Raw genomic sequence first — 12,081 nt, 5'->3', positions numbered from 1 at the left:
CTGGAGTTAGGCAGGTGCGCTTCTGGCCTGCACCCACTGAGCGTGAATTGCAGACAAGACACCCATCGCACCGTAGCTCAGCAGCGGGGCCGTGTCTGAAAGCTCAGGGGCCGCTCCTATCCAAGCTGGGCTGCATCAAGGACAGGCGTCCATACAGACGGGCCTCGGTGGTCCAGAGCAGTGTCAGAGAGACCCTCTAGGCCCTGGATCAGACGTAGGACACATGCTGGGTCTCCAAATGCCTTCAACCTGGAACAACCCCCCACACCCCCGAATGTTCCTTTCACTACCGTGGCTGCGTCTGAGGTGCAGGCTGCTTGTGTGATCGGTTGTGCCTTGCTCGGTGTGGGTCTGCCTGGTGTTTTCTCAGGATCCTCACAGCGACCCCAGAGGACAGGGCAGAACCGCCCCTGTGTGTTCCTGAGACTGTAACCCTCACGGGAGGAGAAAGCCTCTTCTTCCTCCCGCAGAGCAGCTGGTGGTTTCAAACTGCTGACCTACCGATTAGCAACCCAACATGTCACATGCATATTTGTCAATGACCCTGGATGTTATAAGAGCCCCCACTAAAATGATGTTTTAAAGGCCCTGGCTGGATGAGACGCCCTGATCTTCCCCCGTGCGCACAGCAGGTGGGGCTCAATGCCACCTGACCCTTTCAGACCCTGCCCAGGTCTGCGACGCCAGTGAGAGGGTCCGTCTCGATTCCTCCACTGCAGTCAGTGGATACGTGGCGTGACCCCGGGCGGTTTGGTGGGGAGGCTAGGAGGCGCAGCACCAGTGTGGCGTGGTGTTGCCCACAGGGCTCCTATGGGTCAGAACTGACTCAACAACACGGACTTTACCCTTGGGATGAAAACGTGTAATTTGTATGGAGACTAGGTGCTTACATGTTTCCACCAACACGTTATAGCACCTGCCAGGTTGCCTCGCCTGAGCCAGGATTGACTATGACAGGCGGGGCTAGCCCACCCTTCTTTCTCCTGCACTACCAGTTGCCCTTCTGTTGTGAGAGAGCTGCCCCTCCTCCCCCATCTGTTCATTGACTCGTGTCTCTGGGCTCATTACGGACTCATGGATTCCTGTTCATTCCGTGGGTCTTCCTGTTCCTGCCATGATTGACTTGGATGGCTGGAGTGTCCCAGGTGCAGCCAGTGGGAACTTCTTCACGCTGCCCGCTGTAGCCGCTGTGACGCCCACCATCCTTGCCGTGCTTCCTTACCTTCGGACACGAGATACCTCACACTCATTGGGTACTTCCCCTGACCCGGCCCTAGAATGAGCCAGTCAGCCTGGTTCCTTTCATGGACCAAGATCTAGACACTAAACCAAACACCCAGCCCAGTGCTGACAAGTTGATTCCGCCTGTACAACAGAGGAGAATTGCCCCATGGCGTCTCCAATGCTGCCGCCTTCACAGAAGCAGGCTCCCTCGACTGCCTCTCACTGAGTGGCCAGTGGATTTGAACCACCAACTCTTTGGTTACCAACCAACCCTTTAACCAGTGTGCCACCGGGGCTTGTAGCTAGGCACTAACCCGCTGCCATGAGGTTGACTCCGATAGAGAGAACTGCTCCTTGGAGTCTCTGAGACTATAAATCTTTACCAGAGCAGACCGCCTCCACTTTCTCCCTCCGAGGGGCGGGTGGGCTTGAACCACCGGCCTTCTTGTCAGTAGTGCAACACTTGACCCGCCACTCCTTCAGGGCTCCTCTGGGTATCACCCCACTCCCAAGTCATCGTGACCCTGCACTGGGTTTCCAAGGCTGAAAATCTTCATGAAGCAGACAGCCTCTCTTTCAGGAGGGTGAATTGCCCCAAATCTGCTTTCATGAAGGCGTCCTGGAGAGGTAAGTGGTTACACATCAGGCTGCTCATCACAAGGTCAGCAGTTTGAAACCACCAGCCACTCCTTGGGAGAAAAAACGAGGCTTTTTACTGCCATAAAGAGTTACAGTCTTGGGAGAGGGGAAAAAATGAGGAGCTGATACCAAGGGCTCAAGTAGAAAGAAAATGTTTTGAGAATGATGATGGCAACAAATGTACAAATGTGCTTCACACGATGGATGGATGGATGGGTGGGTGGATGGATGGATGGATGGATGGATGGATGGATGGATGGATGGATGGTGATAAGAGCTGTAAGAGCCCCCAGTAAACTGATTTTTTTTTAAGTTACAGTCTTTAACCCACGGGGCAGTTCTACCCTGTCTTCCATGAGTCGGAATCCACTTGGTGGCAGTGAGAGTGCTCCCTCTAGTGGACCACGCTAGGAAATGGTTGGCACTCAGTTGCTAACTATAGGTTGGAGGTTTGAATCCGCCTAGTGGAAAAGTCCTGGCACTCTGCTTCCAAGAAAGTGACAGCCATGGAAACCCGATGGAGCCCATGGGGCTTCGACGAGTCAGACCCATACCGTGACAGCCAACAACATAAACAGTAACCAACACCCCTTGCCTGCAAGTCAATTTCGACTCATGGCATTAGGCACTCACTTCAAGTCCGTCTAGCCCTGGGTCGCAGCGGTAGCTTCAGTCCCACCCCAGCACTTACAGAACAGGGGCAGCCCTACCCCTGGCCCATCTGCAGCCCCTTTCCCAGCAGTGAGAAGCCAGCCAGCCTCCCGTTATCCTCCTTGGATTTGCTTGTGTGGGCAGTTCTGGTCACCCATTGGGCTGCGATCTGCAAGGTCCGAAGTTCGAAACCACTAGCCAGTCCTCAGGAGAAAGACGGGCTTTCCATACCCATAAACAGTTACAGTCTTGGAAACTCACAGGGGCAGTTCTACCCTTGAGCCAGCATCGACTCGGTGGTGGTGGTGAGCTTGGTCGTTCAGATCCCCTCCCCTCTGCCCTGGCAACAGCCCCGCTGGTCAGGTTTAAACATGGTTTCTGTGCATTGAGAAATGAAATAGGAATACACGAGGGGGTCGGGGAGAGGGCTGCCGTGAGCAAAATATATGAGTAATCCCAACCCATCCTCTTGCCCCGCTCAGGTGTCTTACTCGGGGGTGGGGGGTGGGGGGAGGCAGCGGGAGAGGGGAGGACGCATGCATTTGCCCATCTGCACCGTTCCTCTCATCACCAGCTGCGGGGCCCACCATTGCAGGACCCAGCCCCAGGGGGCTCAGAGCCGGCTTCTCCATGAGAACTTAGTTCTCGAGAGGAGCAGTCCCCCCTGAACCTCAGGCTTGGGGGAGTCCCTCCACACACAGCCCTGCCCAGAACTCCAGGGCAAGTCCGTGGAGACTGGGCGGGACGGTGGGCAAGGGTGAGGAAGAGAGCCTGTCCCGGAATGCCGCCGCCGCCAACTGAGTCAGCTCTACGAACACGGGCGCCTCGTGGGGCCTCTCGATCACCACGGGAGCCCCTTGCCACCCTCTGTCCCAAGGTGATGCAGCACCCCAATGAGGGCGCGCTGGTGCTCGGCCTGCACAGCAACGTGAAGGACGTCTCCGTGCCCGTGGCCGAAATCAAGGTCCACTCCCTCTCCAGCCAGCCCATTGACCACGAGGGGGTCAAGTCCAAGCTCTCGGGTAAGACGGGTGGCCACGGAGGGCCGGCTCTGGGAAAGGGAGGTGCGGGCGCACGTCTGACGCAGGCGTCGGTCTGCAGACCGCTCCCCCGACATCGACAACGACTCGGAGGAGGAGGAGGAGAGCTTCTCGTCGGAGCAGGAGGGCAGCGACGACCCCCAGCACGGGCAGGACCTGTTCTATGAGGACGAGGACCTCCGCAAAGTGAAGAAGACGCGCAGGAAGCTGGCCTCCACCTCCGCCATCACCAGGGTGAGCCTGTGGGCCCCGTGGGCCCTTCACGCGAGGTTCCGACACGCCCTCGGGGGGCCCACCTAAACACGCCTGGGTTACCCACAGGAGCAGAGCGTGCTGCGAGGGGGAGAGCCCACTTTCCAACTGGGAGCAGCAGCCCCTCTGCCCGCTTCCTCCAGCACCCAGGTGCCTCCCCGACAGCTGTTGTCTACAGGGACTTCGCCATTTCTAACTAACTGTGTGCGCAAGCACACGTGTCAGCTGGGGCCTGGGCCTGCGCGTGGCCACTGCTGCCGCCTTAGCTGCCCTTTCTGTGCTCATGGCGCACAGGGTTGTGTCTCCTGTGTGGGACTGCCTCTGTTTTGAGTGGACTGAGACCCCTAACCCTGAGTTTGTGGGTTAGCTGACTGAGCTGGGGCTCCCGCTCCGTGAGATGAGGCCTGGGGATCAGCCTCCTGAGAGGGGTCAGGTCAACACTCAGTGTGGTCAGCCCTGAGCAGGCATCCCTTCTCGTCTCCCACCTCCTCCCGAGGGATCCCCAGGCTGACAGGCAAGCTCTCCGAGCCCCTGACCTCGATCCCCCTGGACGGTTTCATTGAGAACCCAGAGATAATCCACAGGGCCCAGGAGGGCCCCACGCCGGCCTGGGGGACTCAGGCTCGGCTGCCTGTGTGAGTCTTATTCCGAGGCCCCGCCATGCTTCCTCCCTTGGGCGCCCTGGAGCCCTGTGCTGCTTGGCTATTCCTGTCCTCACCCTGATGCCCGCCCCAAGCCCGAGTTGCAAGCCCTTCCCCACCTCTTCCTTTCACCCCGCTCCTGGCACCTGCCCTGGAAAGGAGGGGCACACACAGACACACACAATCTACCTGCTGGGCTTTGACCCACCTCCATGTCAAGGGTCAAAGTCATTTACCCTGCCCCCACTGGAAGAGCTTAGCTCAGGCTGACCTGGGAGTTGGTGTGTCCATGCCCAGTAGTGAGTGTGTCATCACTGCTCTCGGGGGCCCCGAGTCCTGTTACACAAACTCCTCTGAGGGTCGGTGCCCTAAGCAGGAGCACTGGAGGAGGGTCCGCGACCGCTGCTGGGACCCTCACAGGGTCCATGAGGATAAGTGGTGGGGATGTTTTATTCCAGTTAAAAGATGTCACAGCTAAAGACCCAGAGGTGAGAACGGCGGGCATTTCCTTCTCAAAGAGCTAGAAAGCCGTTTCCTCAAGAACCAGGGCCTGACGGGCGGGACCACGCCAGCCTCAGATGGCCGCACAGGCTTCCACTGAGCCTGTTCTGGGTGCACTGTGCGCCCATGGAGATGTCTGAGTAGGAGGCATGGGATCGGGGATATGCTGGAGAGGGCGCGTGAGCATTGTTGGGGTGCTGGCGGAAATGAGAGGACGGGAGCCCACCAGCGCTGCATGGCGACTGGGAAGCGCGCAGGGGTGTTGGCAGCCAGGGCTTGGTGACTGGGCGGCTGCTACTGTCCATGGGCAGGAGGGGCAGTGGAGGAGCTGGTGGGGGGACGTTGCATCTGAGGTGCCAGGGATCACCGTGATCTGGGGCCCTGAGAGCGAGTGAGGCCAATTTGGGAGTCGGGGTCATGGGGGTGTGGCCTCTAGGATTGGCCAGCATTCTCCCTCGCCCTGTGCCCACGGCACCGGCATTACATGTCCCTGCCCATCTCCCCTGTGTCTTCTCATCACGCGTGGGGGTAGTCTGAGACCAGGTGTCCACTTTGCCCCCACAGCAACCCAACATCAAGCAGAAATTTGTGGCCCTCCTGAAGCGGTTCAAAGTCTCCGATGAGGTACGCCCCCCGAGTCTCCCCTGCCCCGCGAGCCGAGCCTCCCAAGAGTCAGATTCCAGGATGACCGTCCCACCCCCCAGCCCCCGCTTGCCTCGTGCATCTAAGAGCTGCTGAGTGAGCAGCCATAGAAGGGCTGTGAGCAACTGAAGGAGGCCAGTGCTCTCGGGGATCTACCCGGGGCAGGCACAGGTGTACCCCACCTTCAGAGAACGCTCCAGCCTGGTCTGCGCTGTCGGTGAGAAGCCCCAGGGCTGTCTTTATAAAGCTCTCCTCCTAGCCCAAGGGACACGTCAGTCAGTAAGGAAGGCCCGTTCTTGGCGGTCAGCCCTGGGGAGCCAAGAACTGACTGCAGCTCCCTGAGCAGCTCTGGCCTTCCCGCTGCCCGCTCTCCCGGGCTTCTCTCGGTGGACAGACCAGGGGGAAGGTGGAAGCTGCTGGGGCGAGGGCCCAGGAGATGGGAGGCGCCCACACAGGGCAGCGGTGATGCTGGCTAAGGGAGCCCGGACACCAAGGGCCCTCCCCCCGCAGGTGGGCTTCGGGCTGGAGCACGTGTCCCGGGAGCAGATCCGCGAGGTGGAGGAGGACCTGGACGAGCTGTACGACAGCCTGGAGATGTACAACCCCAGCGACAGCGGCCCCGAGATGGAGGAGACGGAGAGCATCCTGAGCACGCCCAAGCCCAAGCTCAAGTGAGCCTGCCCGCACCCGGAGTCCCGGCCTTCCCGGGGGCCCAGCGCACCCTGCTCTTGACACGCTGCCAGGTGCACACTGGGGGTCCTGACCCGGCTGCTCCCCCGCAGGCCCTTCTTTGAGGGGATGTCACAGTCCAGCTCGCAGACGGAGATCGGCAGCCTCAACAGCAAGGGCAGCCTAGGCAAGGATGCCACCAGCCCGGTGAGCAGGCCAGGCACGGCGGGCGGGTGGGACACGGCGAGGAAGGGTGGGGGAGCGGGCAAGGCGGCTGAGCCCTGGGGGGCTGGGGCATGGTAGGATGGGACACTGCTGTGTCTCTACCCAGGACTCATTCTGCAGCCTCAGTTTCCCCCCTCAGGCCCAGCTGGTAGCTTAGTTCTCTAAGGGCACTGCTGAGTCTGGTCAGGTGCCCTCTCCAAACAGGCAGCGCCCTAGACCTCTCCCCCAGCACTGGGGCTGAGGTAGCAGAGTGGGAGACACGCTGTGGGGAAGAGGGGGAGCCCGTGAGAACCTGTGTGAAAGGCCAGGAGCCCGCTTGTCTTTATGGAGGGCAGTAAGGGTCCTCATCAGGGGAGCGATGATGCCCTGAGAGACGTTAGAGTGTGATGCGCACTTTCCACTTTGCACCCCTTGCACGCCGCCGTATTCTGCTGTAGCAGCACACGCATGTGCGCACGCACACACACACTCAACCTGCTGCCATTGCCCTTGGGAAGACCGTCCCCCCCCCACAGCAGGGAGCTAGGCTGAAGCTGCCCGCACTGCAGACCTGAGTGGGGGCCACGGCTGCTGGTGGGAACCCTCAGCGGCTCCTCTGTCCCTGCTGTCTGCTCTGCGCCTGCACGAGCCCAGGAGAAGCTGGCAGCCACTCTGAACAGGGCTCTTTCTGAGGCAGGGTTGGGAGGGAGAGGCCCCTCCAGGAAGGCCTGGAGCCGGCCATCTGCAAACAGCACGGCCGTAGCGGCATGACTGTCTGCAGCCACCAGGTGGGGCTGTCTCACCTGGGATCACTGGTTAAGTCTGAGCCTCCTGGAGCCCACCAGAGCCTGCCCTGGAACATGTGCCCGGGCGGATGGATCTGGTCTCAGGTCCCTGGCTTATATTTAGTATCTTAAGCGCTAAGCCTCAGACGCCTTAGTCCTAAGAGTTTGGCGACAGAGCCCGTCAGCTCAACAGTCACCCAGTTATGAGTCTTTACCATGTGAGTGTCTCGGGCTCAAGGCCTGCTCAGGCCATTTGGGGCAGGATGGGGCTGAGTTGGGGCCCACGCTCTGGAGGGCTGACTTCTGAGTTCGAGTCTGGGCTCCACCACTTGCCTAAGGTCCCAGCTGCCAAGCCTTCGTCTTTGTCATCCTCGTGGTCCCCATGTCCTCCGCGCCCCACTTTCCAAGGGAAGGATCAGGTAGAGGGAGGGGTGGGCTCCCATCAGCCGGCTGTGGGGACACCTTGCTGTCCACAGGAGACGCTGCTGCTCCTGACCTGCCAAAACTAGAAGTCTCTCTGGCTGCTCCTTCCAAGGCAGGCTCCCCTGGCCGATCCCAGGTGCACACTGGCTGTCCTGTGAACAGCCCTGTGGGAAACGCAGTAGAAAAGACGCACGTGCACCCGCCGCCTGGAGGAGGGCCCGGTGCCCCGCGTGCCCAGCACCTGAGTTATTTTCTTGGCCCGCCTCTTCCTCTTGGTTCTCACATTTTCGCCAAGTCCCGTTGGCCCTGAGGACTGGAGACACATAAACAACTTGACCACCTTGGTCGAGTCGTCCCCAGCCCTGAGCACGTCCCGGCACTGCCAGTGCCTCTGGGAGGGCGGCCAAGAGCTGCCGGCTCCCCCTCAAGACTGCCTGCCCCCCTTTCCTCAGCACTGTCACTACCAGCGAGGAGCCCTGGTGGTTCAGGGGCTAAAGCGCTCGGCTGTGAACCCACAAGCAATCCCGAGGGAGAAAGATGCGCCCATCTGGGCTCAAAGGCGCGGAAACCCTCTGTCTCGGGGAGGACTTGGTTTGGGGTTGGCGGAGCACCAGAAGAACAAGCCGGTCTGTCTTGGGTCAAGGACAGCCATCATGCACCTTCCCCGTGAGGATGGCGAGACCCTGTCTCCCGCGTTATTGGGAGGGCTCTGCCCTGGAGAAGGGCATCGGCGACGTAAAGTGTGAGCACAAAGAAGACCGTCAGTGAGATGACTTGACGCGGGCGCTGCAGCTGTGGGCTCAAGCGTTACACGGCCTGTGCTGCTGGCACAGCGCCGGGCAGTGTCTCATTCTGTCGTACATGGGCTGCCATGCTGGGAACTGACCCCGCGGCCATCTCTGTGAAAGCAGGCTGCCACGTCCTTCTCCCAGGAAGAGGCTGGTGGCCCCAAACCTGCTTGGCTTGGCGGTGGTGGCGGCGGCAGGTGTTCTCTCAGTGTGGCATCAGGGCAAGTGGCCACCAGTTGGCGCCCCCGGGCAAGGCTGTTTCTCGGCTTCCTGGGACCACGCTCTGAGCACCCCCTCCCCCATGATGACACCTGACTGAGTCAGGACTGGGAACCTGCGTCTCCCCGTGTCCCTGCCTTGTTAAAAAGAGACATCTGCATGCCTGCCTTCGTGAGGCAAAAGACCCTGCTGATGAGGTTGAAGATTCAGAGCTAGGGCCTCGCCACACGAGCGAGGGTGGGACGGTCTGGATTGGCGATGGCTAATTATCCTGATCCTCACAGATGGAATTGGCCGCTCTGGAGAAAGCCAGACCGACTCGGATGAAGAACCCTGATGACAGCTTGACAGAGACAGACACCCTGGTGCGTATCGCTCGCTCTCCGGCGCCCTCTGTCGAAGGCAGGGTCACCTGGGAGACGTCGCCTGCTTCCGTAGGGTCCTCTTTCCCCCCACTCCCTGAGCAGCCTTTCCCCCCGAGAGCCCTGCGTGAGCTGGGCTCCCCCTCTGGTGTGCAGACTTCTCCCATCTGCCGGCCTGATGGACATCTGCGCGCGGCTGCCAGTGTCCCGCCCAGCAAAGCTATCCCCCCTTGAGTGGTGGTCCTGCCGTGACCGGGCAGCCCACCCACTGCAGAGAATCTCTGGGGGGTTCCTAGCCAACCCCTTCCTCTTGGAGACACGCGAGCTGCCCAGGAGCGCAGGCCCCAGCCCTGGGGAATGGCCTGCACAGGTGCGCGGTGCCTGAGCCAATTAACACGCAACCCCACAAGTGTGACTGTGGCCCTGCTAGGTGCCCTGAAGACGCCAGATGGATGCCTCTAGGTGCCCCCCCCTATCGGTGCACCCACCTTCCAGGGGGAAAGGACCCCACCACCCCTGCACACACCTGAGGCCGAGGCTCTGGAACCCCAGGAGATGCACAGATTCTGACTGGCAGGGAGACCCCTCAGCTGAGCCACTGAATGTCAATGAGAGGGCTGGTAGCTGGACACAGCAGATGGAGCCATTTCAGAGGTGACCACACAGCAGCCAGGCCAGGCCTGCTCAGCTCATGGTGAGGCCTTGAAAGCAGCTTGTGGCACAGTGCTCAAGCACCCAGCTGCTAAGCCAAGGCTGGCTGTTCAAACCCCCTGGTTACTCTGCAGGAGAAAGACGAGGCGGTCTGCTCCCGTCAAGATGAGGGCCTTGGACACTTGATGGAACTGGATCTGACTCTGGCTGCACGTGGCCTAGTTTCCCTTTATGAACAGCTAGGAACCCTGGTGGCCTACTGGTTACGTGCTTGGCTGCCATCCGCATGGTTGGCAGTTCGAAACCACCAGCAGCAGCAGCTCTGAGGGAGAGAACCTGGGCCTCTGCCCCCGTAAACAGTTACCAGCCTCAAACCCACGGCGGAGGGTCAGCTCCCTGTACGTCAGCACTGACTCAGTGGCAGTGAATTTGGGTTCTTGTTTGTCTAGCAAGCAGCCTCGCAGAAAGGAACCAGCATATGACCCAAACAGTGAACCATTTAAAACGTACTTCACAAATCACCAGCAACCCGGACCACCCAGACTCCTCCGCCACCCAACCCTGCCCCCGCACGCTGCATGTGACAGTCACAGCCGCTGCTTCACGATGCAGTTACAGTCACGTCACTTCCTGTCTGGAGCTCTCCCCTGGCTGCTCAAAGCCAGAGACGTAACTGAGCAAGAGAAGCCAGACTCGAAGAGCATGCCGCGCTCTGATGGCGCTCGTGCAAAACGCACCTGCAGGCTGACAGGATCTGTGCTGACCTCTGGGAATGGGGACTGGCTGGGCAGGAGAACTGAGTCACGGTCACCCCAGGATGTACCAAACACCCAAGCCAAGCCCACCGGGACACCCTGCAGGGCAGAGTAGAGCTGCTTGGTGGAATCTCCGTGGCTGTAAATCTTTACAGGGGCACACAACCTGCTCGTTCTCCTATGGACCCACTGGTGGGCTTGAACCACCATCCTGGCAGGTAGCAACCTCGCCCTTGCCCAGGGCTCTGTGTTAGTAAGAATGTCAGCTGTCCCTTCCAGATGTGCCACCTTGTGTGGGTCGTTCGGTTCTGGCACTGGTGGGGCATTCTCCCTTGGGGACTGGGGCTGCAGTAGTCGGAAACGGTGGGCCCAGAGGAAGAACAGTGAAGTTAGACAGGCGAGGTCAGGTGGGCTCGTGGCACCGTGGGTCGTGCATTTGGCTGTGAGCGTCAGAGTCAGCAGTTCAAACCCACCAGCCCCTCCATGGGAGAAAGAGCAGGCTGCCTGCTCCCGTAGAGGGACGCTCTAGAACCCACAGAGATAGTTCTTGGTCCTGTTGGATCGCTAAGTTGGAATCAATGGAGTGGCAGTGAATTCAGGGCCAGATCCGGTTCCCTGATGGTACAGTGGGTTAAGTGTTGGCTGCTTTCTGAAAGATCAGCTGTTCAAACCCACTGGCCCCCCTCAAGTGAGCTAGATGAGGCAGTATGCTACCATGAAGACCTACAGCCTCCAACACCTGGGGAGCAGTGTTCCCCTGCCTTACAGGGTCCCTGCAAGTCAGACCACCACCCCACCCCCCCGACAGCAGTGGCTGTCCCTTGGTTTTTGAGGTCAGATCATGAAGAGCCTCAAGTCGGGGCTTCTGTCTAAGCCAGGCGAGCTGCTCCAGCTGCGAGGACAGTGCTGGGCTGGGCATGTGCCAGAGGAGGACGGAGCTGCCAGATGCTAAGACAGGAGAAGGGAGGGTGGTGGGCTTGTGGGAAGGGGCAGCAGGTCTGACCAGAAGGTGGAGTGAGGTATGGGGTGGAGGTGGAGTGGAGACAGAGTTAGGACCTTTGAGTGGGGAGGGAGGGAGTCTTCGAGGTAGACGCCAGAGTAAGGTAGGCAGCTTTGAACACCAGGATGCGTCTGGTCCAGGGCCTGTTGAGGGACCCGGGGGTCCGTTGTGGGTGCCTTGCCCTGCCTGTCTAGAGAAGCCTGGTCGGCAGGTGGCCTGCGTGCTGACACTCATTCATAGCTGTCGAGGGCCGAGTGGACTAGCACAGACAGCACCTAGCACAGCGGTGAGGCAGCAGAGCCCCGCCCTGCAAGGATGGGTCTTGTGGAGCCATGACTCCCTGAGGTGCTGATGTGCCCTGGCAGGACCCCTGCCACTCCTGGGTGGCCCTTGAGCAATGAGTTGTCACCCTCTTTCCTTTCCTCTCGGCAGGAGATCACGGACCAGGACATGTTTGGCGATGGCACCACCAGCCTGGCTGTGCCAGAGAAAGTGAGAACCCCGCTGAAGTCCAGCAAGCCTGACCTGCAGGGCTCCGCCTCCCCCAGGTATGCCCGGTCAGTCAGAGGGGTTTCCGAAGGCGCCGGAGGGGGCGTGGAGGAAATGGAGGCATACAGACCATGACTGTGCTTCAC

General features: G+C 60.1%; 1 protein-coding gene across 2 annotated transcripts in view; it reads left to right on the top strand.

The window, feature by feature from the left end:
* Positions 1 to 12,081, top strand: part of PACS1 (phosphofurin acidic cluster sorting protein 1) — a 134,203-nt gene that overhangs the window by 111,143 nt on the left and 10,979 nt on the right. For both annotated transcript variants that reach the window (XM_075545358.1, XM_075545357.1), the window contains exons 5-11: positions 3,392 to 3,536; positions 3,616 to 3,788; positions 5,513 to 5,572; positions 6,101 to 6,261; positions 6,373 to 6,466; positions 8,963 to 9,043; positions 11,879 to 11,994. In XM_075545358.1, coding sequence (XP_075401473.1) covers positions 3,392 to 3,536; positions 3,616 to 3,788; positions 5,513 to 5,572; positions 6,101 to 6,261; positions 6,373 to 6,466; positions 8,963 to 9,043; positions 11,879 to 11,994 — 830 coding nt within the window. The remainder of the gene's footprint in view (positions 1 to 3,391; positions 3,537 to 3,615; positions 3,789 to 5,512; positions 5,573 to 6,100; positions 6,262 to 6,372; positions 6,467 to 8,962; positions 9,044 to 11,878; positions 11,995 to 12,081) is intronic.

The sequence above is a fragment of the Tenrec ecaudatus genome, chromosome 4 (assembly GCF_050624435.1).
Source record: "Tenrec ecaudatus isolate mTenEca1 chromosome 4, mTenEca1.hap1, whole genome shotgun sequence".
Classification (NCBI taxonomy): Eukaryota; Metazoa; Chordata; class Mammalia; order Afrosoricida; family Tenrecidae; genus Tenrec; species Tenrec ecaudatus.
The sequence above is the reverse complement of the archived record's forward strand: the minus strand, read 5'-3'. Positions and strand labels throughout refer to the sequence as shown.